The sequence below is a fragment of the Pseudophryne corroboree genome, chromosome 5 (genome assembly GCF_028390025.1).
Source record: "Pseudophryne corroboree isolate aPseCor3 chromosome 5, aPseCor3.hap2, whole genome shotgun sequence".
NCBI classification, from domain to species: domain Eukaryota; kingdom Metazoa; phylum Chordata; class Amphibia; order Anura; family Myobatrachidae; genus Pseudophryne; species Pseudophryne corroboree.
In genome coordinates this window covers 447,120,763-447,145,612 of record NC_086448.1, presented here as the reverse complement: position 1 = coordinate 447,145,612, position 24,850 = coordinate 447,120,763, and the positions used below count along the sequence as shown (strand labels likewise).

The following is a 24,850-nucleotide window of genomic DNA, read 5'->3' as shown; positions in this document are numbered from 1 at the left end:
CAGAGTGATTGACAAAAAGTGGTCATTTCTGGGTGTCAACTGACCGTTTTCAGGGAGTGTTCGGAAAAACGCAGGCGTGACAAAAAAAATGCAAGCGTGACAGAAAAAACGCAGGCGTGGCTGGGCGAACGTAGGGCGTGTTTGTGACGTCAAAACAGGAACTGAACAGTCTGAAGTGATAGCAAGCGCTGAGTAGGTTTTGAGCTACTCTAAAACTGCACGAAAAAACTTTGCAGCCGCTCTGCGATCCTTTCGTTCGCACTTCTGCTAAGCTTACATACACTCCTAGTGGGAGGCGGCATAGCGTTTGCACGGCTGCTAAAAACTGCTAGCAAACGATCAACTCGGAATGACCACCAATGACTCAATCTACCCTGGTCCAAATTACCGGGGGCCTCGACCATGGTCGCTAGCAGAGTTATTCCTGGGTACAACTCGAGTAGCCTCCAATGTGAAAGAAGCTGATTGACTGGCTCAGTAGCGATTGTAGATGACATACTCTCCAGCCGTCCACTGTTAAACGGAAGACCGGGGTCAATGGAAGACCTGTGAACGGCAATGACCCAGGAATAACCCAGGTCCATTGGCCGGTTTGAAAGGGGTAAATAGCTTAAAACCCAACTCCAACCCCGTGCACAGTGTCCTGAGTTGGTGCTGGGTTTTAAGTGTGAAAGTGGTATTACAGTACTTGTACCACTGCAATGTCTGTTTTGCTAAAGCTATATCAGCATAATTATGTCCCTGTGCCATACATTTTATGTAATGACTTGGTTACAAAAGAACGTACAGATAAAAGCGTATTGGCTCCAATCTCATGCTGACTCAAACATGACTCAAACATTGACTTGCACAACTCAGCTGTTATGTCTGACAATTGGGTGATTGACCATCTCCAAATATGATTTTCAATGACCTGGTCTTTTGTAGTGTTAATTCCGTGTTAATATTTATTATCATTTTCATTGCTCACTGTCATAGTTAGTGAAAACAAAAAAGTTTTGATTAAAATGCTTTCCATTTCCATGGATACTCCATCCTATGAGCACCATGGGGGTCATTCCGAGTTGATCGCTCGCTAGCAGTTTTTAGCAGCTGTGCAAACGCATTGTCGCCGCCCACCGGGGAGTGTATTTTAGCTTTGCAGAAGAGTGCCTACAAAATCGTTTTGTGCAGCCCTGTACAGAGGCAGATTTAGACCTCATGGGGCCCTAAGCGAAATACCGATTTGGGGCCCCCCTACCTCAAACAATCCATAGCACTATATTTTTGTTCTGACTTATGCTCCCTTACATTACAGATGGAGTTCCGTCTGTGCCTGGGCCTATCACCGCGTCTGGGACGCGCACGTGTCTGTGACACGCACGCGCCCCATTCACTGGAATGAGAGCGTCTGTGTGCACTCCCGGCGGGGCTAAGCGGCGACCAATCAGACAGAGTGCCCCATAGAGGTACTGTGCCCCACAGCGCGCGCACCAAAAAAAATGGGTGTGGCCAATTAAAATGGAACGTGAAACACAGACATATGCCCCCAATAGTGCAGTGCCAGATCCACAATTGCCCCCACAGTGCCAGATCCACAATTGACCCCACAGTGCCAGGTATACAAATGCCCCCACAGTGCAAGGTATATTAATGCCCCCACAGTGCCAGATCCACAAATGCCCCCACAGTGCCAGGTATAGAAATGCCCCCACAGTGCCAGATCCACAAATGCCCCCACAGTGCCAGGTATACAAATGCCCCCACAGTGCCAGATCCACAAATGCCCCCACAGTGCCAGGTATACAAATGCCCCCACAGTGCCAGATCCACAAATGCCCCCACAGTGCCAGGTATACAAATGCCCCCACAGTGCCAGATCCACAAATGCCCCCACAGTGCCAGGTATACAAATGCCCCCACAGTGCCAGATCCACAATTGCCCCCACTGTGTCAGATCCACAATTGCCCCCACAGTGTCAGGTAATACCTGACACTGTGGGGGCAATTGTGGATCTGACACTGTGGGGGCAATTGTATACCTGACAGGTATACAAATGCCCACACAGTGCCAGGTATACAAATGCCCCCACAGTGCCAGGTAAACAAGTGCCCCCACAGTGCCAGCCAATTGCCCCCACAGTGCCAGGTATACAATTGCCCCCACAGCAGCCAGTGCTGCAGCTGCTTACCGCTGCTGCACTGCTGCTGCTGCTGCTCCTCCTCCGGGCTCCGGCTGTGAGGGACGGGTGAGTCAGGAGAGGAGAGCGCCCGCCAGCGCGGCTGTGCCTGGCGCGGCGGCGTATAGCGGACTTCGTTCAAACCAGCCGCCGGTTCGTGAGCCAATCAGAGCTCGCGGACCGGCGGCTTCTGATTGGCTGCTTGTCCGCGAGCTCTGATTGGCTCACGAACCAGCGGCTGGATTGAAGTCTGCTATACGCCGCCGCGCCAGACACAGCCGCGCTGGCGGGCGCTCTCCTCTCCTGACAGCTGAGACACGCTGCCGCCGGACTGAGCGGCAGCGTGTCTCAGTGACACAAGCGGGGGGCCCGCTTCGGGCCCCCTGACCCGGCGGGCCCTAGGCAACCACTTAGGTTGCCTGGCGGCAAATCCGCCACTGGCCCTGTAGTTACTCTTCGTGTGCGTTGATTCTAACGATGGAGGGACAGTTTGGACATCACACACCCGCCCAGCGAACGCCCAGCCACGCCAGCGTTTTTTCTGCCACGCCTGCGTTTTTCTAAGCACTCCCTGAAAACGGTCAGTTGACACCCAGAAACGCCCTCTTTCTGTCAATCTCCTTGCGGCCGGCTGTGCAATTGGAATCTTTGCTAGAACCAGTGCAAAACCACAATGGACTTTGTACCCGTACGACGCGCGTGCGCATTGCATTTTTTTCACTGTTCGCTACGCAGCGAACAACGGCAGTTATCGATCAACTCAGAATCACCCCCCCATGATGACAGGACACTGCCCCATTCACGTTACTGTAAATTCTAGTGAATTACATGTTACCAATTTGAAAACATAACAAAAATATAGTGAAAGAAAATCCTCCTATAAATGCTATTTTATTGGGTTAAATTGCATTTTATCAGTATATATGTATCACAAATACATATATACGGGGCTCGACAAAACCCAGGGGACAGGTAGCCATGGACACTACATTTTGCTGCCTGGCCAGATTTTGGAGGGAGAAAGCAGATGCTCTTCAGCCCCAACAGCTCCAGATGAGATTTTTGGAGGCATGCATGTATTGCGACAGCCATGTGCTGTGTGCCTGCACTGACTGCTGTGCCTGTCTGTCCCATCCTGCTCTGTCTGCTGTCTCCAAACTCCGGCTGTATAGAGATCTCCAATAAGAGGGTCTATGCGTGGCCAGGGATTGCGGCTTCGGAGGGTAGTGATGTGGCCACAGGGTAGGAGGTATTGATTGCCTGGGGGAGGTGGCGGAGTGGGCATTAGCTGCTCAAGCAGCTCATTAATGTGGCTGCGGAGGGATTGTTGTTTGCCTTGGGGGGTAGCTGCACTGCAGTGTGGATGCGGAGGGAAGGTATGCCAAGGGGTACCCCCTTAGTTGTGTGGCCATGGGGGTTGGTTTACCTGGGGGGTGGGAAAACTGCTCAGTAATGTGGCTGCAGTGGATGGCGTTTTATTTTTTATTTTTTTTGGGGGGGGCGTTTCGGTGGTCTGGCTCATATACTTTCATCCTGGCTCCGAGATTTTAGAAAAAACTGTCAAGCACTGCATATATATCACACCCCTTGCTGCATGCATACCAGCATTTATGCATGCCGGTATCCATGTAGAGCATGTAGAGCTTTGCCGATGTAGAGCTGCCCTGGTGAAGTTTATGACCCAGGAGTACAATTACGATGTGTGATCTTCAGCTAGCGCACGCACAAACAGTGATAGGATCCATATGTATTGCAGTAAACCTAAGAAACAGCAGTTATCCGAGAATTTACCACTTTTTTTATATTGATACATTCCTCCCTTATACTAATATTTATACTGTACAAGGATTTTGACAGAATCATGTAAAATTCTTCAACCAACCATACATGTCTAGAAGCAAAGCAAAAGTTTTAAGTAGTCATGTACAATTTTTTGTTAGCTAAAACATTATATTTCTATCTGAATACTTTCCAGTTGTTTGTTCACCATGCTTAATCACTCTTGGCCAACAGATCTCAACCCAGTGGTCCCTCTGTGATGATCAGGGGTTCTTGAAATATTTCTATACTGGTAGTACAGATGATGATATGGGAAGGGTCCAGATATTAATCAGACACATGGGCAACACAGTGTCCTTGGGAACACCATGCATAGAACAGTTGGACCCTGATAAAATGACATGTATCTCCCTCTATCCCTGTTACGAAAACATATGTGGACTATCATTTTTGTCAATATAATTTTTTTCCTAAATTGTAGTATGTAATAAATATACTTTATATGCATCTATATATATATATATATATATATATATATATATATTTAACACCTAATCATTTTATCTATTAGCACTTATAAGCATTTTCAAATGTTGGGGGTAGAAACAATGCAAGTGGGCTGCCTAAGGGTACCCGGGTGAATGACTGAGAACCACTGCTCTTAGCAATTGATTATTACCATATAAATATTTTTATTTCTTTGCAGGAGGATATCGAGTGTCCAACAAAACTGACTGTTGCTAAAGAATCCACATTGGATGGACTTTTGAGGGACAAACTACACCCACCAAATGACCTCTCTTCTGATGAAGAGTACGAAGTGGAAGAGTCCAGGTCTTCACGTCTTAAGAAATCTGGCATGCAGAGAATTGATAATATCAAGAAAGCATTTTCCAAAGAAAGCATGCAGAAAACAAAGCAAAACTTTGGAAAGAAAGTAAATAGGATCCGCACAAGGATAGTAACTCCAGAAAGAAGAGAGAGAATTAGACAGTCCAGCGAGAGGCTAAAACAATCTGGAGAGAGATTTAAACAATCCATAGCAAAAGCAGCACCCAAGAAAGAAACATTTAAAATAAACATCAAAAAGAAGGGAAAACAGCGAACCACAGCAGAAGGCCAAGAGGGTGGTGAGGAAGATGAGGTAGACTCAGTCTCTGAGAGTGACTTAGTACAACCTGTCTCGGAGGTCACCTACACTGAAGTGGTCACTGTAAAGAAGAAGAAGAAGAAGAATGAAGAAAAAGCTGAACTTTTGCCATCCCAGGATGAGGAGAAACCCAACCCTGCCTCTGAAAAGTCTCTGCTGAAATTGGAGACAAAACTAGACGCAGATGAGACCCCACTTGTGGATATCAAGCTGTCATAATGAGGAAACTTCCCAAGAAGAGGGTCCAGGATGTACTTATAGCTAGCCACACTAGGCCTGTGTGTAAGTTATATCCCATAACTCCTAAACCAACCTAGTACAAGCTATTTCCACCTTACATGTAGTACTACCCTATTTACACATAGGATTTTAAATATCTCTTTATGCTGATAGCTATGGTCACTGCTTGATCAAGAAAGAACATAACCTGTTGAAGTTGACTTTGGCTATGGAAAGTTCATATAAACATGTACTGTATAATTCACTTATCCCAATCATTAAAAGTGTTCAACATCTAACTACTTAAAATAAACGTTACGTGGAGTGAACTTGACTGACTAATAACATGGTACATGGATGAATAAGATTAGGTGGTAAAAGCAAAACAACAAATGTAATAAAGGTGCAATAGCATGTGGTACAGTAATACCAGCTGTTAGTATACCAAAATCATTGAGCCTCTTGTTAGCTGAGACTGCAGCCCAGGGATCTCCATGCACTGGGTAACGGGCTCCAGAATGTAACTAAAACCTATCTTCATGGCATACAGTACAGAGAAGTTTTAAAACATGAAGTTTTATAAAATATTGTTTTAACTATAGGTTTGAATCATATACGTAAGCGTGGTTGTGTTTTAATAAAATAAAGTGTAAGTACAGTTTGGAACACTCTAGTTTCAGAAATTACAGTGAGAACGTTGCCATGAAAGAGAAAATCCTTTTAGAACTTTTTTTTATTAGTGAAATATTGGGCCGTCATGCAGTTGACTCTTCTACTTCCCCAGAAGGAAGCCACCCAGGCTGGGCATGTGACCTTAGCCCTGTGCATACAGCCTAGGAGGAAGCAATTGGTCCACAGAGTCACTTTTCCCCACCCAGAATTTGTATCCGAGGAACTGTGTATTTGGCCCCATCCATTCCACTATAATCAATACAAAGGTACAGGTACTGTGTATCTGCTTTCCTCCTTGACACCCCTTTACACTTGTATTGGTATTACATATCTGCATGGTGTACAATTAATAAAAGTGTAATAGAGAGTCTTTATTTCCAAACAACAGACCCCGAACAACACTACATTTTGTTTATGTATACTGTAACTCTTAGTGACTGTACATCGTTACCACCATTGTACTAGGTAATACTTGACCATTTCAGATTAAATAAGTGCATGTTAAATTTTAATGCAAAACCAAATTCATTTCATGGTACACTTCTAAATGATCAGCAATATCCAGTAATTGTTCACTAGAGATCTATAGAAATAGCAAAGTCACTATATACATCCTTCACTGTAATGGCTGGGTGACAGATTGCATGAGATCTTGGTTTGGGAGCCACATGGATTCCTACACTATTACACCAACCTGCTAGATAGAAAATACCTCATTTCGGAGTTATAATCTCTTTGCAAAATACTAATGCAATTCTATATTTAAATTCTGTTTACAGTAGATTAAGTACAGATTTTTTTTAATCTATTTACTCAATTATTTACTGAACCCGTAATGCCTGGATGTTCATATGGCACCCATTCAGCCAGGAAACTAGGTATATATGACATACTAACACTCTGTATGGATCACATAATTTCTCTCTATTCCTGCTGCTATATTGATGTGGATGGGCTTGTGTTGTGAAAGAGTTTAGCATCCCTTTAAATAGTCTTATAGGCGAAAATATTTTGTCAATGAATAGATTAAGGATTGGACAATGACAATGCTGCGGCAACGGAATTACTCATGGGGCTATATAAATATATAATATAAATTTTATTTTGCAACAGTGCAATGCCACTTCTACCCAAGGGCAAGAGAATTTGGCAGGTGTACATTTGCATTACTTGATTAACAGGGGGGCAAATTGTGTACAATGATTATTGTTAATATGAATGGGGGAAAAAATCGGGGTCCTCTTTCAGCCCAAATTCCAAGCTACCACCTCAAATAATTGTTATTATCTACCAGTGGTTATTTTTATTATTATCTGCTACTGGTTTCTGTCATTTATTATAATAATATAAGAAGTCCCATGGCCTAGTTTCTTTCTAGAGGTCATAGAACTCTAAGAGGCCGTTGACAGAACTCAGAAGTGATTTTTAATATCTGTATAATGTAAATGGTTTGAGATACATTATTTGTTATAATAATAACAACTTAGTCTGTTTAAACAAATTTGTCATAAAAATATATTGGTTACAGTGCAAGTAGGAGAAGATATGAGAGGAAATGATGTAAGTTTATAAATGAGGGAAAATTCTGGGAAATGTTTTATTTTATTAATTTTATCATTTTTGTTTAGGAAAAGTGTAAAATAACTGGTAGTGAAAGCATACTAGCATGGTATGTGTTGTGTTGTAGGTAAAGCTATCTGCTGTGGTATGCGTATGTCTAAAGGCATGGTGCATTGTGGAAGGGAGAAGTGACACTAAACATAAGGAAGGCGGTAGCTACTGTTATACTGTATGTATATATACTGTGAAATATTAGGCTAAATTCCTGCTTTTACATTAAATTAGCATTGTCAACACAACGTATACATGCCAACAAAGGGCAATCACATCTAGGTATGATGTGTGATACATACATCACCTCGGCAGCTATCTCATATTTCATAGGATATTATTAGATATATAACTACATTTTATCTAGAGATGAACTAAAGAGACTATTTCCTTTTCAAACCATACATTCTGTAATGTGATTACTTTGTGTGTTATGATCAATAATAATTTGTCATTGTACACTCTAGTACTGCAAAATGCTTCATTTAAATTGGCTAACAATAATATTGCATGACAGAACAATATGTGGAGGATGGCTATTTGTAACCTACATTGTTAATAAATCATTTGATACTACTCAATGAATGTTTGTTCTGTATTATTAATTAGATTCAATTTAATTGATCTATAAATTATATTAAATCAAATGTTTCTTTTATCATTTCGTTAATAATTAGACAAGCAATACATTGTGTACTAGATGACAGTCATTAAATATTTATAGGCTTATTCTTAATTGTGGGTAAAGCAAAAAAAAAAAGCAAGTGATTTTGCACCTGCACAAACACATTAATTTCTTCCCTCTATGCATGGTAAATGCTAGCTGGTTTTGCATGTAGCCAAGGGGCGGCCTGGCAGGGTGCAGCTGCCTGCAGGCGCAGTTACCCATCAGCGCTGTTTGTTAGATGCTCGCTCCGTATGGTCTCTGATGCCGGAGCAGGTTGACATCAGCCAACAGGCACTAGGACCCAACAGCATTTCACCTCCGTGCACGGCTCACTGCTTTGTCTTTCCTCCTTGGCATAAAGTCAAGCTGCCAGGAAGATGCCGCAGAATTCATCCCACTACTGGACTGCACCTGGATTGTTAGTAGTCATGGACAAAGAGATACATTGAACTGAGTTGAGACAGAGATTCTTTTGTAATGCATTGCAGACTGTGCACATGCAGTGAGTGCAGAGACTACTGGCAGTGCTGGGACTCATGGAGGGAGTGACTCAGACGGTATCCTGTCTCTAGGACGACCCAGTCTAGGTCGACAGTCATCAGGTCGACCACTGAAGGTCAACAGTGAGTAGGTTGACACTGACTGAAGGTCGACACATGACTATGTCAACAGTTATGCAAGGTTGACATGGTCATTAGGTCGACTTGGGTAAGTGTTGACATACTGGCTGTCGACCTTCAGTGATCGACCTAGTGACTGTCAACCTAGAGAGGGTCGACGCAATGATCCATACCCGACTCAGACATCTGGGAGTGGGTCAGCTGCACTGAATGAATCAATGAATCTGATCCATCTCCACTGAGTCTGCACCAGTCTCACAGGCAGTCAGTGACTCAGACCTCTGGTAGTGTGTCAGCTATTCAGCTGCACTGAATTAATCAATAATGATTCTGATGAGTCTCCACTGAGTGTGCACTATCTCAACTCAGTCACACAGGAAGTCAGGCACAGCAGCAGCAGCCCTGACACTGAGCAGCATCACACTGCTCCCTCCCAGGGGGTGTCACCCAGGAGTGCTGCCACCCAATCACTGTGACTGACTGAGAGAGGATACTGGGGCTGTCTCAACACACCAAATTGTGAGTGACTCGAATCATTCCAACTTCTAAATGATTCGAGTCACTGTGTTGAGACAGCAACTCAGTAGCTATCTCTAATTGTTAGCACAGGTGGGAGAAGCTGCTGAGGATGGCTAAGCGGGAGCCGGAAGGAGTAAGCAGGGTGGGAGAGTGAATATGAGAGACAGATAGCCTGGCTTGTGAAGACACTCACAATCCCAATCTTAGTTATAGGCTATGGCCACACATAGCGGCCAAGCGGGTCCCGTTCAGCAGGACTCGCTTGGCCGCATGGAGACTGCACATGGGCATCTATGCAGGTGTCCACACATGTGCGTCAGTCCCACCGTCACCGGATCAAACCACAGCATGCTGCAGTTGAGCCAGATGGCAGGACAATGGAATTTCAAGGTGAACACATACATTTCAATGTATGTGTTCACACAGTGCGGAGCAGTTTCCCATGGGCCCCAGGGTTCTAATATGTGACTAATAACTCTTCCCCTCCCCGCCTCCGCCCCCCCCCCCCCCTGAACCAAACAACAGCTTCAGCTGATAGCATCCACACATCCACTCCTCTGCTGGAAGATGTGGCTGCAGAAGATAACCCCCCCACCACCACCACCACCACCACCACTGCCGATACAATGGGCAGGCATCTAAAGTAACGTTCTTACTAGTGGTACACCAAGCTGCATCTCTGCTGTCACTGTGGAGGGCTGTTATTGAGAGGAAGGGGGGAGGGGGGGAGTCTGTCAGCACAGAAAGACTCAGCCTGTCTCCCTCACCGGAACATGGTAATATTGAACAGGATGTGGCCCATGAACATGGTAATATTGAACAGGATGTGGCCCATGAACATGGTAATAATGAACAGGATGTGGCCCATGAACATGCTAACAATCGGTAAAAAAAATCTGGCGTTATTTAAGACATCCCTCACAGACACCTTTCACAGGTTCAAATCTTCTCTTACTCTGTCTTATAAGTAATTATATTTGAAACAAAAAGCTCATTTCGATAGGATTTTGGCTGAAATGTGACATCGAGTCACTTTCCATAAAGTATTATAATTTTATATGTTTGGTAATGGGAAAAGCCACCATTTGTCTAATTTTCTACGAGGTCATCTAGGGGTATATGTACTAAGAATCGTATTTTTCAAAATTTGTTTGAAGATTAAACACAAATGACATCGGGAGTGATAATTTGCAATTTTTTTTTTTATGCCTCATTTACTATGCTGTCGTATTTTTGTTATTCGTTTTTTCCGATGTCGATGTTATTCGTATTTTTAAGTTCCGAATGCGGCCGAATTTTGTTTTGCGGCCGTATTATTGTTTTTTTTTACAGTATCGTATTTTTTTTCACGGCCGAGATTTTACTCCCTTCCCGGTTTTTTTCTGACTTTCGTTTTCGTCACTCATCCGTGATTGGTTGGGTTTGTGATGGAGGAGTGTCTGTGCAGCATAGTATAAATACGCCCCAAACCGGACGGACCTCGTAGGTTTAGCTAGTGGAGAGAAGAGAGGTAATGTTGTTTGCGGTAGGAGTTGTGGAAAGTTGGTTAGGTGAGTTTAAGTGATTGCTGAGTGGTGTATTTGGTTTGTAAGTCGTAAGTAAGTAAGTGTGTTTGGGTGTGTTTGGTGTGTGGTGTGTAGTGTTAGTGGAGGAGTGTGTTTTGTGTATTTTGTTATTCGTGTTTGTTGTTTGTGTCAATTATGTCTCAGTCAGAGGTCAGTGAGGTGGGGGAGGTGAGTGAAGTGGAGGTGTTGAGTGAGGCGGAGGGGGTTAGTTTGAGGGAGGAGGTGAGTGAGGATGAGGGTGTTAGTGAGAGGGAGGAGAGTAGTGAGGAGGAGGGTGAGGAGGAGGGTGAGGTTGCTGCTGCGGACTCTAGTGAGAGTGATGGTGCTGTGGCTCCGCAGCCACGCACCACTACGAAGACTGGGCGCAACGTGAAGTTTTGTTATGCAGAAAATGTTGTGCTGGTTGGTGAGCTGATGCGCCATCATCGGCAGCTCTTTGGCACTGAGGCCTCCAAAGTCACTTCTCGCAGAAAGAGTGCTATTTGGGCTAAAGTTGTAGCTGCAGTGAATAGCGAGGGAGTTGTTCGCAGGACAGAAGACACATGTCGTAAATGTTTTTACGACATAAAGCGCCGTGTCAAGGCCAAGATGGCCAAGGAGGCCAAGTCTGCCCGTCAAACCGGTGGTGGGCATCCGTATATCGCAACTTATACGGAGTGGGAGGAGCCAGTGCGGAGCTTAATTCCTCGCGAAGTGGTTGGGGCCACTTATGTGCGTGATTCTGATCGGCCCAGGCAGGATGGTGAGTAGTTTTTATGTGTTTTTTTTTTTGTGTACAATTGTTTTGTTGTTAAAACTTTGGAGTCCTGCTATGTGTTATATTAGGACTTTGCTAGTTTAGTGTGTATTAGTGTGTGTAATTGTGTCTATCATGATTGTTTGTGTAAAATCTCCTGGGTGTTACTTTTGTGTGTTAGCAATTAGTTCAGGTCCTTAATAATGTACCTGGTGAAAGGTACCTTATTTAGAATGGATTGTATTGGTTATTGGTGGGACACACCATTTATCTGCAAAGGTGTAAGTGTGGTGTCTTCATGATTTATTTGTTAAGGACACATGTTCGCATGATGTTTAGTGAATTTTACAACAAAGACGCTTTTCTAGGTGGTGTTTTGTGGTTTCACAAATACTTTTTTCATTCCTAAATTTAAAAAAAAAAAAAATATGTATGCATTTGGTATGTAGTTTGTTTTTCAGTCAAAATTGTATGTGTTCTGATTTGTGTTTGTAACATTAATCTATTTAATTTTGTATGATACGCACGTGTCGCCATGTGTGTTGCATAGTTGTTGCCACATTGTGATGAAGTTGCATTACTCTTTTGTGTTTTAGTTTTGAGGATTTGTTTTATAATGTATGGTTATGTATGTGTTTGTAACTCATTTTTGAGAAATGCTGTTGTTATTGTTGTTTGCAAATGCATTTGTGTGTACAAATCATATGTTTCTTTGTATTACAGTGGCTCGGAAACGCACACGCCAATCCACTCCTTCAAATGTTGAACATGGTGCTGATGTTGCAGAAGGTAAATGTGAAACACATTAACACTTAAGGAGGAGTTCAAATCATTGCCAAATTTAGACAACTACATTTGTTTCACATAGGTCCATCCCGCCATCATCCAACTGCGCAAATGCGCACAGGCCACGGATCCACAACGCATCAACACGTGGCACAGAAAAGACCACGACAGGATCTGCCCAGAGCACAATCTGCCTCTCCACCAACGCAACGCATCAGTACGGTTGCATCAAGGCCACCGTCCGATTTGCTGGCGCCCTCCCCACCACTTCAACTGCAGTCCCCTCAAATTCCAGGTGAGTCAAAAAATATACACACACAAAAAAATACACATTACTAATATTTTTAATACATACAAATAAATACACACACACAGTAATCTTATTAGATTAGCCTTTACACTGATTTAACAAAATGCTTTTGACATAGCCAACCCTTTCTAGATTACAAATAAAGTTTAGGATTATTCTGTCCGTACATTGGAAGCAAACACTAGCATATTGGGGGTCATTCCGAGTTGTTCGCTCGTTATATTTTTCTCGCAACAGAGCGATTAGTCGCTAATGCGCATGCGCAATGTCCGCAGTGCGACTGCGCCAAGTAAATTTGCTATGCAGTTAGGTATTTTACTCACGGCATTACAAGGTTTTTTCTTCGTTCTGGTGATCGTAATGTGATTGACAGGAAGTGGGTGTTTCTGGGCGGAAACTGGCCGTTTTATGGGTGTGTGTGAAAAAACGCTACCGTTTCTGGGGAAAACGCGGGAGTGGCTGGAGAAACGGAGGAGTGTCTGGCCGAACGCTGGGAGTGTTTGTGACGTCAAACCAGGAACGAAACTGACTGAACTGATCGCAGATGCCGAGTAAGTGTGGAGCTACTCAGAAACTGCTAAGAAGTGTCTATTCGCAATTTTGCTAATCTTTCGTTCGCAATTTTGATAAGCTAAGATTCACTCCCAGTAGGCGGCGGCTTAGCGTGTGCAAAGCTGCTAAAAGCAGCTTGCGAGCGAACAACTCGGAATGAGGGCCATTGTGCTGAAGTATACTACCAAATGTGAATTTAACGTTAGCACACAGAATAATATTGGGACCTTGAGTAATTTTTATAATATAAAATGTATAAATTTAGTTTAGCATCACAGATGTACTGTAACATACTAGCCAAGTTATTTAGTCAGAATCACACTAAACCAGGTTTTGAACTAAAAAATGTCACTTGACATTAGGTTTAGGCTTAAGGTTGTGAAGCTTAATATATTGAGACAAAATAACAATAGCAGGCCATAATGCAGTGGTATCCAAACTTTATGTAATCACGGTGCCCTACAGTTTTCTAAATTTAAACATGGCACCCCTAGCCAAACAAAAAATTATTGTTACATTTTGCAAAAATACTTAAAATAAGTAGATTGTGTTTATATAATATCCTTAGCCTCAATTGTGTGTTGTGTGAAAATATTTACTTCTGTTTGTCCCCATATTTTATGACTGACAGCTACTAGCACTAGTTTAGCTTATTATATTGAGCTAAAAAAAAAATTACTTTTCGACAAAAAAACGGACGTTTCAGATTCGACTTTTTAAAATTCGACAGTTGTCAAATTCGACATGTCTGCAGTGGTAAAAATGCGGCTTTTTGACAAAAGTATATTCAATTGAAGAATGTCGATTCGACAACAGTGCTTTTCGACAGTAATTTCGTCAATTTCATTCCGCCTCACTTTGCTGGCGGAATTTAATAAAAAAAATTAAAAACATGTTTTTTTGTGTTTTTTTTATTGCTAATAGCATATCTATTTATATTAGAAGGGATTATGTACTTGGTTTGTCTATTAGGAGACACAAGTATTATTTATATATTTTTTTAAAGAATATTTTTTTTTTTAACTGACTAAAATAATATGGAGAGATCATGGTTTTCAGTGGGAAGGGGTGGGAATGGTTTAAAATCAAGAAAAAAATGCGCGGGGTCCCCCCTCCTAAGCATAACCAGCCTCGGGCTCTTTGAGCCGGTCCTGGTTGTAAAAATACGGGGGGAAAATTGACAGGGGATCCCCCGTATTTTCACAACCAGCACCGGGCTCTGCATCCGGTCCTGGTGCCAAAAATACGGGGGACAAAAAGCGTAGGGGTCCCTCGTATTTTTAACACCAGCACCGGGCTCCACTAGTCAGAGAGATAATGCCACAGTCGGGGGACAATTTTATATCGGTCCCTGCGGCCGTGGCATTAATTCACTAACTAGTCACCCCTGGCCGGGGTACCCTGGAGGAGTGGGGACCCCTTAAATCAAGGGGTCCCCCCCTCCAGCCACCCAAGGTCCAGGGGTGAAGCCGAAGCTGTCCCCCCCATCCATGGGCTGCGGATGGGAGGCTGATAGCTAAGTGACACAAAGAAAGAATATTGTTTTTTGTAGCAGAACTACAAGTCCCAGCAAGACTCCCCCGCAAGCTGGTATTTGGAGAACCACAAGTACCAGCATGCGGGGGGAAACGGGCCCGCTGGTACCTGTAGTTCTACTACAAAAAAAATACCCAAATAAAAACAGTACACGAACACCGTGAAAGTAAAACTTTATTACATACATGCCGAAACACACATACTTACCTATGTTGACACGAGGTTCGGTCCACTTCTCCAAGTAGAATCCACGGTGTACCTGAAAATAAAATTATACTCACCAAAATCCAGTGTAGATCTGTCCTCTTCTGTTTTGTAATCCACGTACTTGGCAAAAAAACAAACCGCATTACCCGGACCACGCAGTGAAAGGGGTCCCATGTTTACACATGGGACCCCTTTCCCCAAATGCCGGGACCCCCCGTAACTCCTGTCACAGAGGGTCCCTTCAGCCAATCAGGGAGCGCCACGTCGTGGCACTCTCCTGATTGGCTGTGCGCGTCTGAGCTGTCAGACGGCACATCGCACAGCCGCACCATTATCTTCAATGGTGGGAACTTTGCGGTCAGCGGTGAGGTTACTCGCGGTCAGACGGAATTCGACCGCAATTGCATATACCCCATTATGTTATTATTAAAATGTGTAACACATAAATTTTAAAACAAATGAACACATAAATTTAATGCAACACAGGGCAACATCCATTTGTGTGTGTGGGATTGTAATCATGTAGTTAGGTACTGTTTTATGTTTCAACAAATGTAGGCTGAACTTAGGTTTTACATGAAACACATCTAAACACGCTTCTCTAAAGCAGGTCTATTTGAAAAACCTATTTTTTTACGAATCTCTACAATTCACGGCCGAAATGCTCCTTTCACGGTGGTAATTAGAAATACGAATTTTTGATAAATGACCGAGTCATATTTTTAAACAGCCGTGTTTGACCGATGGTGTATTCATTCGTATTTTTTAACACAGCCCACCAAAAAAATATGAATGCCTTCATCACTGCCGAGATTTGAGTTTAGTAAATTCCCGAGATGACACTTTGAAGAAAAAACACCAACTCGGTCAAAATCGGGACTTTAGTAAATATACCCCATAGTGTCCAAATCACTGCTGTTTTTCTGGATTTCTATACCTCTTTATATAACCATTTACCTTTTCTGATCTTCACAACCAACATTCTTTGTGGTCTTATCTAACCCTACCTTAGGTATCTTCTGACTTGACTGCTTTTCTTACTGCCCCTGTAACTGTACAGTACAGTTTTTAAAGGACTTAAACCTGGTAAGCCTCCTGGCCCTGATGGCCTCAGTGAAGATTATTACAAACTACTGTCCGCCAGAATTGTTGACAACCTCACTGCCACTTATAATTGAATTCTTACTAGTAAAATACTTCCGTCACATTTTAACTCAAAAATTCTTAAAGTTCTCCCAAAACCTGGCAACGAATGTTTGGTTTCTTATTAAGGTTCTCAAACACGGTCCTCAGGACCCCAAACGGTTTGTTTTCCAGGTCTCCTCACAGAATCACAAGTGAAATAATGAGCTCCACCTGTGGATGTTTCAAAATGTGTCAGTGCGTTAAGAGTACACCTGTGCAGCTGCTGGGTGACCTGCAAAATGTGAGCTGTTTGGGGTCCTGAGCAGCGGCTGCTCCAACTTAAATTTAGTAGGGGGGATGCCACTACCCCCATGCCCAGAAAGGAGACAGCCAGATGCTATCCCTGGGTCCTGCTACCTGCGCAATGGATCCAGCAGGTGCCGGGTTTGGCATATATGCAGACACCAAGGAGCGACTACGCATGCGCAAACCCCCGGCTTCTATGGACTGCACCGGCTGCAGCCAATTAATGCTGGATTGGGCTGCTCCAAAGGCAGGGAGTTGCTTCCTATAGGAAGCCAGCTGCTAATCAAAGCCTGGTCTGGCAGTGAGGGAGGGAGGAAACACCTCCCAATGGGACTGCCTGTAGTGTCTGTGACTGACAGGTAGGGCTTCCAATAGGAAGTCACTGCCAGTCACAGTGAAGTACATAGGCAAACGCAGGGGGGTTCCTGGTTGCCGGGAAACCCCCCATCCACTTTGCAAATGTCTCAAATTATGACAACAATAGCAATGGTATATAATATAATTAAATTACTAGAGCTGTCGAAACATCATGCAGTAAGGGACAGAGCAGAGCTGCTGCACATGCCCAGTGGAAGCAGCTTCTTCTACTGATTTTGCTGTTTGTGTGGATCTGACTCCTCAGTCAGTGCACAGGACCAGGAAGAATAGACATGAGCCTTACCATGAGGTGAGACAATGTGAGCTTAGAAAGTGCAGTACTGGCTCTATTATGTTTGTGTAATTATTTATTATGGGATGTTTAACCTTTTCCTGACCACTTATATTATTTAAATGTTTGATACAGCATATACTATAGATAATCGATAGTGTTACATATTAATACTGTATTCCATACAGTATCCAGTGTACAAAAAGACCAATGTTTACATTAATGTCCAGGGTCTTTATTGGGTTCTTCTACCACTCCCCTAGACTCCCGCACTTGCTCCAATGTTCCGCAGAGTGGGAGAATGTGGACTGCATTTGAAAATCCCCCTCGAGAAATCCTGCGTTTGTCACTGAAGTCAGTGCAGTTACGGACTGCATCTGACTTACTGACACCGAGAGGTTGGCGGATTTTATCTGGGGGGGCTGCAGTCCTGCAGCCCATAGGTAAAATGCCCCACTGGTCCTGAGGACCAAGTTTGAGAACCTTCATTATAAACTAATATCTCTCCTCAATATTGACTATAAACTATCAACAAAGATTTTGGGCGGACAAATTTAAACTGGTTTTACTTTTACTGATGCATGAACACAAAAAAGCAGACACTCTGCGGTCAATATATGCAGAGTTCATTCTGCAGCTCATTGGCTTAGATCAAGGGTTCCCAACCACGATCCACACTAACAATCCAGGTTTTAAGGATAGCCATACTTGAGCACAGGTGACCTAATTATTACCATAGATATTTTTCTTGAACAATCTGTGCTCAAGCATTGATATCTACGTTGGGAATCACTAGCTTACATTCACATGTGATCAGGGCCTTAATGTGATTTTAGCTTCTGACGCAGAGAAGACATTTGATCTGGTTTCTTGGGATCATTCAGTTGGGTCCTTACGCAGGTTTGAATTCACTGATGGCTTTATTGCAATTCTCCAAATGTTATATTTCCCAGAGTTCTTGTACTGGCTACATTTCGAGCCCCTTTGATATTCAGTGAGGTATCAGGCAAGGCTGCCCACTTTCACCACTGTTGTGTTTTTTTGTTTTTTTGTAAATCTCTTTATTGGTTTTCAATAAAGTCAACACGATGTAACAACTTCAGTATCACACAACAATTGTGTCTTTTTTTTTTTTCCCAAGGGTAGGGAACGGAAGGGGGGAAGGGGGGTGAAAAATCATCATCGGAAATCAGGGGTTCATAACCATGTTATATAGAACATTTATAATAATTATACAGCAGAATCACATCTAAGAATCGGCAGAGAGATTCCTTTGCAAATTCCAGGTAGTATTTTCGAATAATTTAAGAATATGATTTTGTGTCTGTATTTCCAAAGTGTTAATAAAAAATTCCCATTTACGGTAGAATTTCTCAACACCCACATTAATGTCAGGAATAGTAGCCCTTCGCTCGTAATACAGTATTTGCAACAATTTTTGTTTGACCTCTGATAGTGAGGGAGAAGAAGAATAAATCCAATGAATGAGAATAATCTTTTTGGCAATCGTGATAACCAAAGACAGTAATTAGAGTTTAAATTTCTTATCGGGACCTAAGTCCCAAGCTTTGAAATTCCCACAGAGACACGCCAAAGGGTCAGGGTTTACATGAGTAGAAAACATAGCATTTATAAACTGAATTACTTTATTCCAAAACCGCTTAATCTTGCCACATTCCCAAACACAATGAATAAATGTCGCATGTGACATTTTGCATTTAACGCATGCACCAGATTCAAGGGTGTCATATATCTTCGTTGTGCAGGAGCTATATATGCTCTGTGTAACATCCTAATGTGAACTTCTTGCAAATAGGAAGAGTGTAGGAATCTAAGCGTGTTATCAAATGAAGATATTAGGTCTGGCAAAAAGTTTGATACTAGGCACATCTAAAGACCATTTCTGCAGGGTGGGTTCCCAATGAGCCGAGGCTGACAAGGAAGCCAATGAGGTATACAGTAAACTGATTTTATAAGGCACAGAAGAAATGAGCTTAAGCAAGGAAAGGAGCGTGTTCGTTCCATTATCAGTAGATGATGGGATACACAGGGATTGAATATAGTGACGTGCTTGAAGAAACATATAGAAATGTTGAGCAGGAATAGAATATCGGGACTGAAGATCAGCAAATGAGTATAGACGGCCACCAGGGTCGAATACCTTCGCTATTGAGGCTAAACCTTTTTCCTTCCATTGAAGAAAACCCACATTAGATAGTGAAGGGGGAAAAGCCGGATTTCCCCATAATGCCACATACGGAGAATAGCTAGAATTACCATGACATTTTTTATTAATATTAACCCAAGTCCGATAAGTATCTATGAATAAAGGATTGTCTTTAATAAATGGAGGAATATCCGTTAATCTGGAGTGTAACAGTGCATTGGGGGAGTAAGGGGCAAATAGAGCAGAGTCCAGTTGATTATCTGTGTAAGAGTTAGTCTCGAGCAACCAGTCACTGACATATCGAAAAAATATTGCGTCCGAATATAAGGCTAGATCAGGAAAACCCAGACCTCCCTCTCTACGGGGCAATCTTAGTTTAGCAAATGCAATTCTTGGACGTTTCCCTTGCCATATGAACCGGGAAAAGAGGGTATTTAAATTTTTGATATCTTTAGCGAGGAGTCTAAACGGGAGCATTTGCATAACATAGAAGATTTTGGGAAACAGGACACTCTTTATAGCTGCTATTCTGCCTAAGAGGGAAATAGGTAGGGATAGCCAATTGTCTAGATATGATTTTAGCTTGGCGATGATGGGGATAAAGTTAAGGGCATAAATGTCCGATAGTTTAGTCGATATATGAATACCTAAGTATTTAATAGAAGAATTGGCAATGTGGAAAGCTTGAAGAATAGGCAATGATTGAAAATAAGAGGGCGAGCCACTAATGGGAGGATCGCTGATTTGTCTAAATTGATTTTGTAGCCAGAAACAGAACCAAAAGAGGAGATGAGGTTTAGGACAGCTGGAAGAGAGGATGCCGGGTTGGAAAGAAAAAGCACCATATCGTCTGCATATAGGAAACTTTGAGTAATTTGGAACGAATAGTAATACCTTCAATCGTAGCAGAAAGCCGTATAGCAATCCCCAAAGGTTCCATGGCAATGGCAAAAAGAAGGGGGGATAAAGGGCAGCCTTGGCGTGTCCCGCGTGAAATGGCGAAGGCAGACGATATGGAACCGGTACAGGAAAGGAAGTTTGTGAGAAGGGGGAATGGTATAGTGTTTGTAATATAGAAATAAAAGCGGGGGGGAAACCAAACCGGCGTAAAGCAGTGAAAAGGTATTTCCAACTAACTAAATCAAACGCTTTTTCGGCGTCAAAAGAAACTATCAAACTAGGAGGGGTAGAAGAGCTCGAGTGGTGGATAGCTGCTAAAATTTTTCGAACATTAACTACTGAGTGCCTACCTAAAGTGAAACCGGTCTGATCCGGATGAATAATTTGGGGTAAATATAATTTCAATCTGTCAGCCAGAATTTTTGTAAATAATTTATAATCAAAGTTTAATAAAGAAATAGGTCTATAGGATCCAGGTAGAGATAAATCTTTGCCCTGCTTGGGGAGTAACTTAATAATCGCCGAATTAAAGTAGAGTGGAACCGAATTGGAAGAAATAATACCATTATAAAAGGCAACCAAGCTTTCCCCAAACCTAGGCAATAGAATTTTGTAAAATTCCGCTGATAGATCATCTGGACCCGGGGCTTTTAATGGTTTTGATTGCTGAATAACCCTAGTGACTTCTTCGATGGAGACAGGGGCCTCCAGTAGATGGGAGAATTCTTCCGGAAATTGGGGAAGGGGTGGAAACGTCCAAGAACTGGGGGGAACCTCATCAGTAAAAGGAGAATCAATACCTTGAGGGTCAGAATATATGGTTTCATAGAAATTCTTCATAATATCAGTGATCTGGTCGCTCGAGTTTGCCACAGAACCGTCCTCTCGACGTAACGGGTGAACCAACATAGGTGGTTCTGAACCTTTTAGTAGATTGGAAAGGAGACGGCCAGTCTTGTTTCCAAATCTATGAAATTTATAATTAGTGGAAAATAGGGAGCGAACACTTTTGATTTTAAAATATTCATCAAAATGAATCTTTGCAGTGCAGTAAACCGACTTATTGGAAGGGGTAGGGGCCGACTTAAAGGACTGATAAGATTCAGTCAATTTAGACTGTAAATCAAGATACATGGCGGCTAAGCGTCTATTCTCAGCCGCTAGGTAAGAGATTATGACACCGCGGAGGACCGCCTTGCCCGTTTGCCAAAACAATAGCGGGTCCGAAGCTTCACAATCAGCATTAGCATGTTTAAAGTCCATCCAGGCGGACTCTAGTTTTTGCCGAAAAGAAATGGACTGGGACAAATAGGGAATTTCCATAATCTATAAAGGCCCTTGTCTACTGTAGTTTGAAGCGACAACCATACTAACGCATGGTCAGATAAACCTATGGGTTCAATAACAACATCTTGCACTCTGGGGAATAAGGAGGAAGATAGTAAAATAAAATCTATGTGGGAGAGGGTCTGGTGAGCTGCAGAGAGGCAAGTGAATTATTTTTCTATTGGGTTCATAGCTCGCCAAACATCAATCAAGCTAAGTTGCTTGGAAAGCGCTGGTATACCCAATTTAGGGAGCGAGATGGGAGTCTTTGAGGTGGAGGACCTGTCAAGAATTGGGGAGGAAATAAGATTAAAATCTCCCAATAAAATCAGGGATTTTGAGCTATGTTGTAATAATTTGGCCAGTAAGGTGCTAAAGAAGGATCTTTTATAAACATTTGGGGCATAAATCGTGCAGAGGGTATATGGGGAATTGTTAATTACAATATCAGTGATCAGGTACCGCCCTTCCGGGTCAATAACTGAATTAGAAATAGAGACGGATAAGGATTTTCTGGCTAATATAGCTATGCCTCGGGATTTAGAGTTCTAAGGTGCAGCAGCTAATAGTTTCCAACCCAGTGTTTGTAGTTTCAGGGATTCAGTGTGAGTCAGATGTGTTTCTTGGATACATATGATATCTACCTTCAGTTTGGAAATATAGGTAAGAATCTTGCGTCTTTTAGCCGGGGAGTTAATTCCTCCGACATTCCACGTGCCTATGCGAACAGACATTTAAGTGATAGGTGGGTAGTGTAGGAACCGGTTACGAACATCCCCAATTGACCTGTCAAGTAAATAAAAAATGGGAGAGGGGGTGGGAGAGGAGACAAAAGGGAAGAGACAAACACAAACACAAACATGGGACGACATGAAATGAGAACAAACATAAATCTGCAAAGTCAAAACCAGTGCCATTGAAATCATGGCAAATGTTTGATGAATCTAATAGCAAAACACAATGGGCGAGATAAGCCTCTGAAAACTGAATCAATGTGAAAAAATAGTAACTAGGCCTTGAACTCAGGCAGTAAACATACTATCAGTAGTATACCTGTAATATCATAAAATAAGACATATTTGCATAACTATTCGTAGTGAAATTTTAACGAAGAGATGCATTTTTCAGTGGGAAAATAATTAAACGAATTAGAACAAAGCAGTGTCCACATGAACTGTGAGGAGGTTAGCGAGTAACCGGTGGAGGATCCGCAGTATCTCCTTGGGGCGTAGAACGACTCTCCTCCGCCAAGAAAGCCTCTGCATCAGCGGGAGTGTTGAAATCTTTGTAAGATGAACCATCAAACAGTCTGAGCCTGGCTGGGTAGATCAGGGCAAATTTACGCTGGTCTGCTACTAAGCGGGAGCACATTAGGGAAAAAGCCTTACGGGCTCGAGACAATTCTACTGAGAAATCTTGAAAAAGGTATAACTTCGATGACTCCCACGGAATAAATTTCTTGTTGTGGGACGCTGACCAGAGTAACTGTTTATGCAAGTAATCAAGACATCGAAACAGGACAACTTGAGGACGGGTAGACGTAGATGAGGAATGTTGACCCACTCTGTGAACTCTTTCAATGATGAGATCACGGCATTCAGATTCAATTCCTAAGAGGGTTGGGAGAGTGTTACGAACAAAGTGAGCTAGAGCCGGGCCCTTGACTGCTTCCGGGAGCCCCACTAGGCGGATGTTATTTCTCCTAGACCGATTTTCAAGGTCGTCTACTTTGTTCCAAAGATGGTAGGTGTCCTTTTCCAATTTGGGAACCACTTGTGTGAGATGCGAGACATCTTGAAACAGGGTACTGAACCGGTGTTGCAATTGAGAAGTTATATCCGAAACTGCTTTTGAGGGTAGCGGCCCCATGGTCGCCTTAATAGCATCCACCACGTCATTATACGTAACATAAGAGTCCTGGGGGGCTACCGATTTTTTGGCGGCAGGAGATAGTGCAACGATAGCAGAATCAGAAGACATGTTGGGATCCGCCCTTCTCTTTTCCTGGCGTGGTTGAAGAGGTTGTGCGGAAGCAGGAGGCGTAAGATATTTTTCCATATAAGCAGCAACCAGGACAATATAATATTCAGAAAAAACCCCAATAGGTAGTAACAGTGACAAGTGGAAATGTCTCTACTGAAGTAAGTAAGATGAGACCGGTGAGAGAGGCTATCAGCTCATTGCGTAGATAAAATCACATTGCAGAGTACATGAGTAGATATTCCTGTGAGAGAGCCTTCAGAAGCATATGTAAATACACGAACAATGCAGATGGACAAAGTAACAGCCTGACCAGCAGCGCTGCCGAGGTCCTCATCCAATACAGAGAGCTTCTGAGGCAAATTGTAGGTAACTCAAAAAATGTGGTAATGCAAATCACAGGAACCAGGGGGGTTAATGTGAAAGGTGACAAGCTTCACATGCAGCTACAGACCGGGAGCATAGGGGAACAGCAGAGGGTGCACCCAAATATTATACTGAGGGATTGCTTATGACCTCCAGCAACATGTAGAAATAAGCCCCAGTAATGTAAGTAATAAGACAAGAGGCTAGGGAGATGATCCAGCAGGTATGAATAAAGTTAACAGTTCAGCAAAGTGTTCCCAGGCTAGGCTGCCATGCAATGTGCTGGGGAGAAAATGGCCACCGCAGTTATACACAGCCTGTGTACAGCAGAGTCTGTTGTGCCTCTCACCTCATGTGTTGTGCAGATAAGGGGGTATTAAGGCCCCTATCCATGGAGGTCGTCAGGCCAGGAGAGAGGGCATGCAGCGTGCAGGCGAAGCTCTAATCAGAGCTGGTGTCCGCGGCTCCGTTCTCCCACGATCCTCGCTGTGGAGCTCAGCCGGCAGGCCGGAGCGGGTACTCGAGTCCCCGGCTTTTCTGGCAGGGAAGGCCGCAACCCGGAGAGACCCTTAATAGCGTCTCCCGGCGCCGCAGCTCACCCCACACTGAATCGCCGGCGGCAGCAGGTAACAAGGACGCCTGGTAGAGGGTGGTTTCGGTGTGGAAAGTGGGTAAATGTGGCTATATGAAGGGTAGTTGGTCAGGAGCTCACTGGAAGGACAGCTATTCCCTTTCCCGGTCAGGCCACGCCCCCCTCTACAATTGTGTCTTTAAACATCAAGATGTCAGTAAACACTAAAACAATGGCATTGTAACTTCAAAGAGAAATGTAAAAGCAACAGCGTAATCCACTGTCAATGTCGAAAAATATCATGATGCATATGCTGCGCGTGCACACGCTCTGCCGTGCGTGCACATATCCGCAATTTGCGTAAAGATCGCT

General features: G+C 43.2%; 1 protein-coding gene across 1 annotated transcript in view; it reads left to right on the top strand.

Annotated features, from left to right (window-relative positions):
- Positions 1-8,171, top strand: part of CAVIN4 (caveolae associated protein 4) — a 28,146-nt gene extending 19,975 nt beyond the window's left edge. Inside the window, exon 2 of the mRNA XM_063922915.1 lies at positions 4,645-8,171. Within this exon, the coding sequence (XP_063778985.1) occupies positions 4,645-5,307 (663 nt within the window). The 3' untranslated portion in view covers positions 5,308-8,171. The remainder of the gene's footprint in view (positions 1-4,644) is intronic.
- Positions 8,172-24,850: the final 16,679 nt, after the last annotated feature.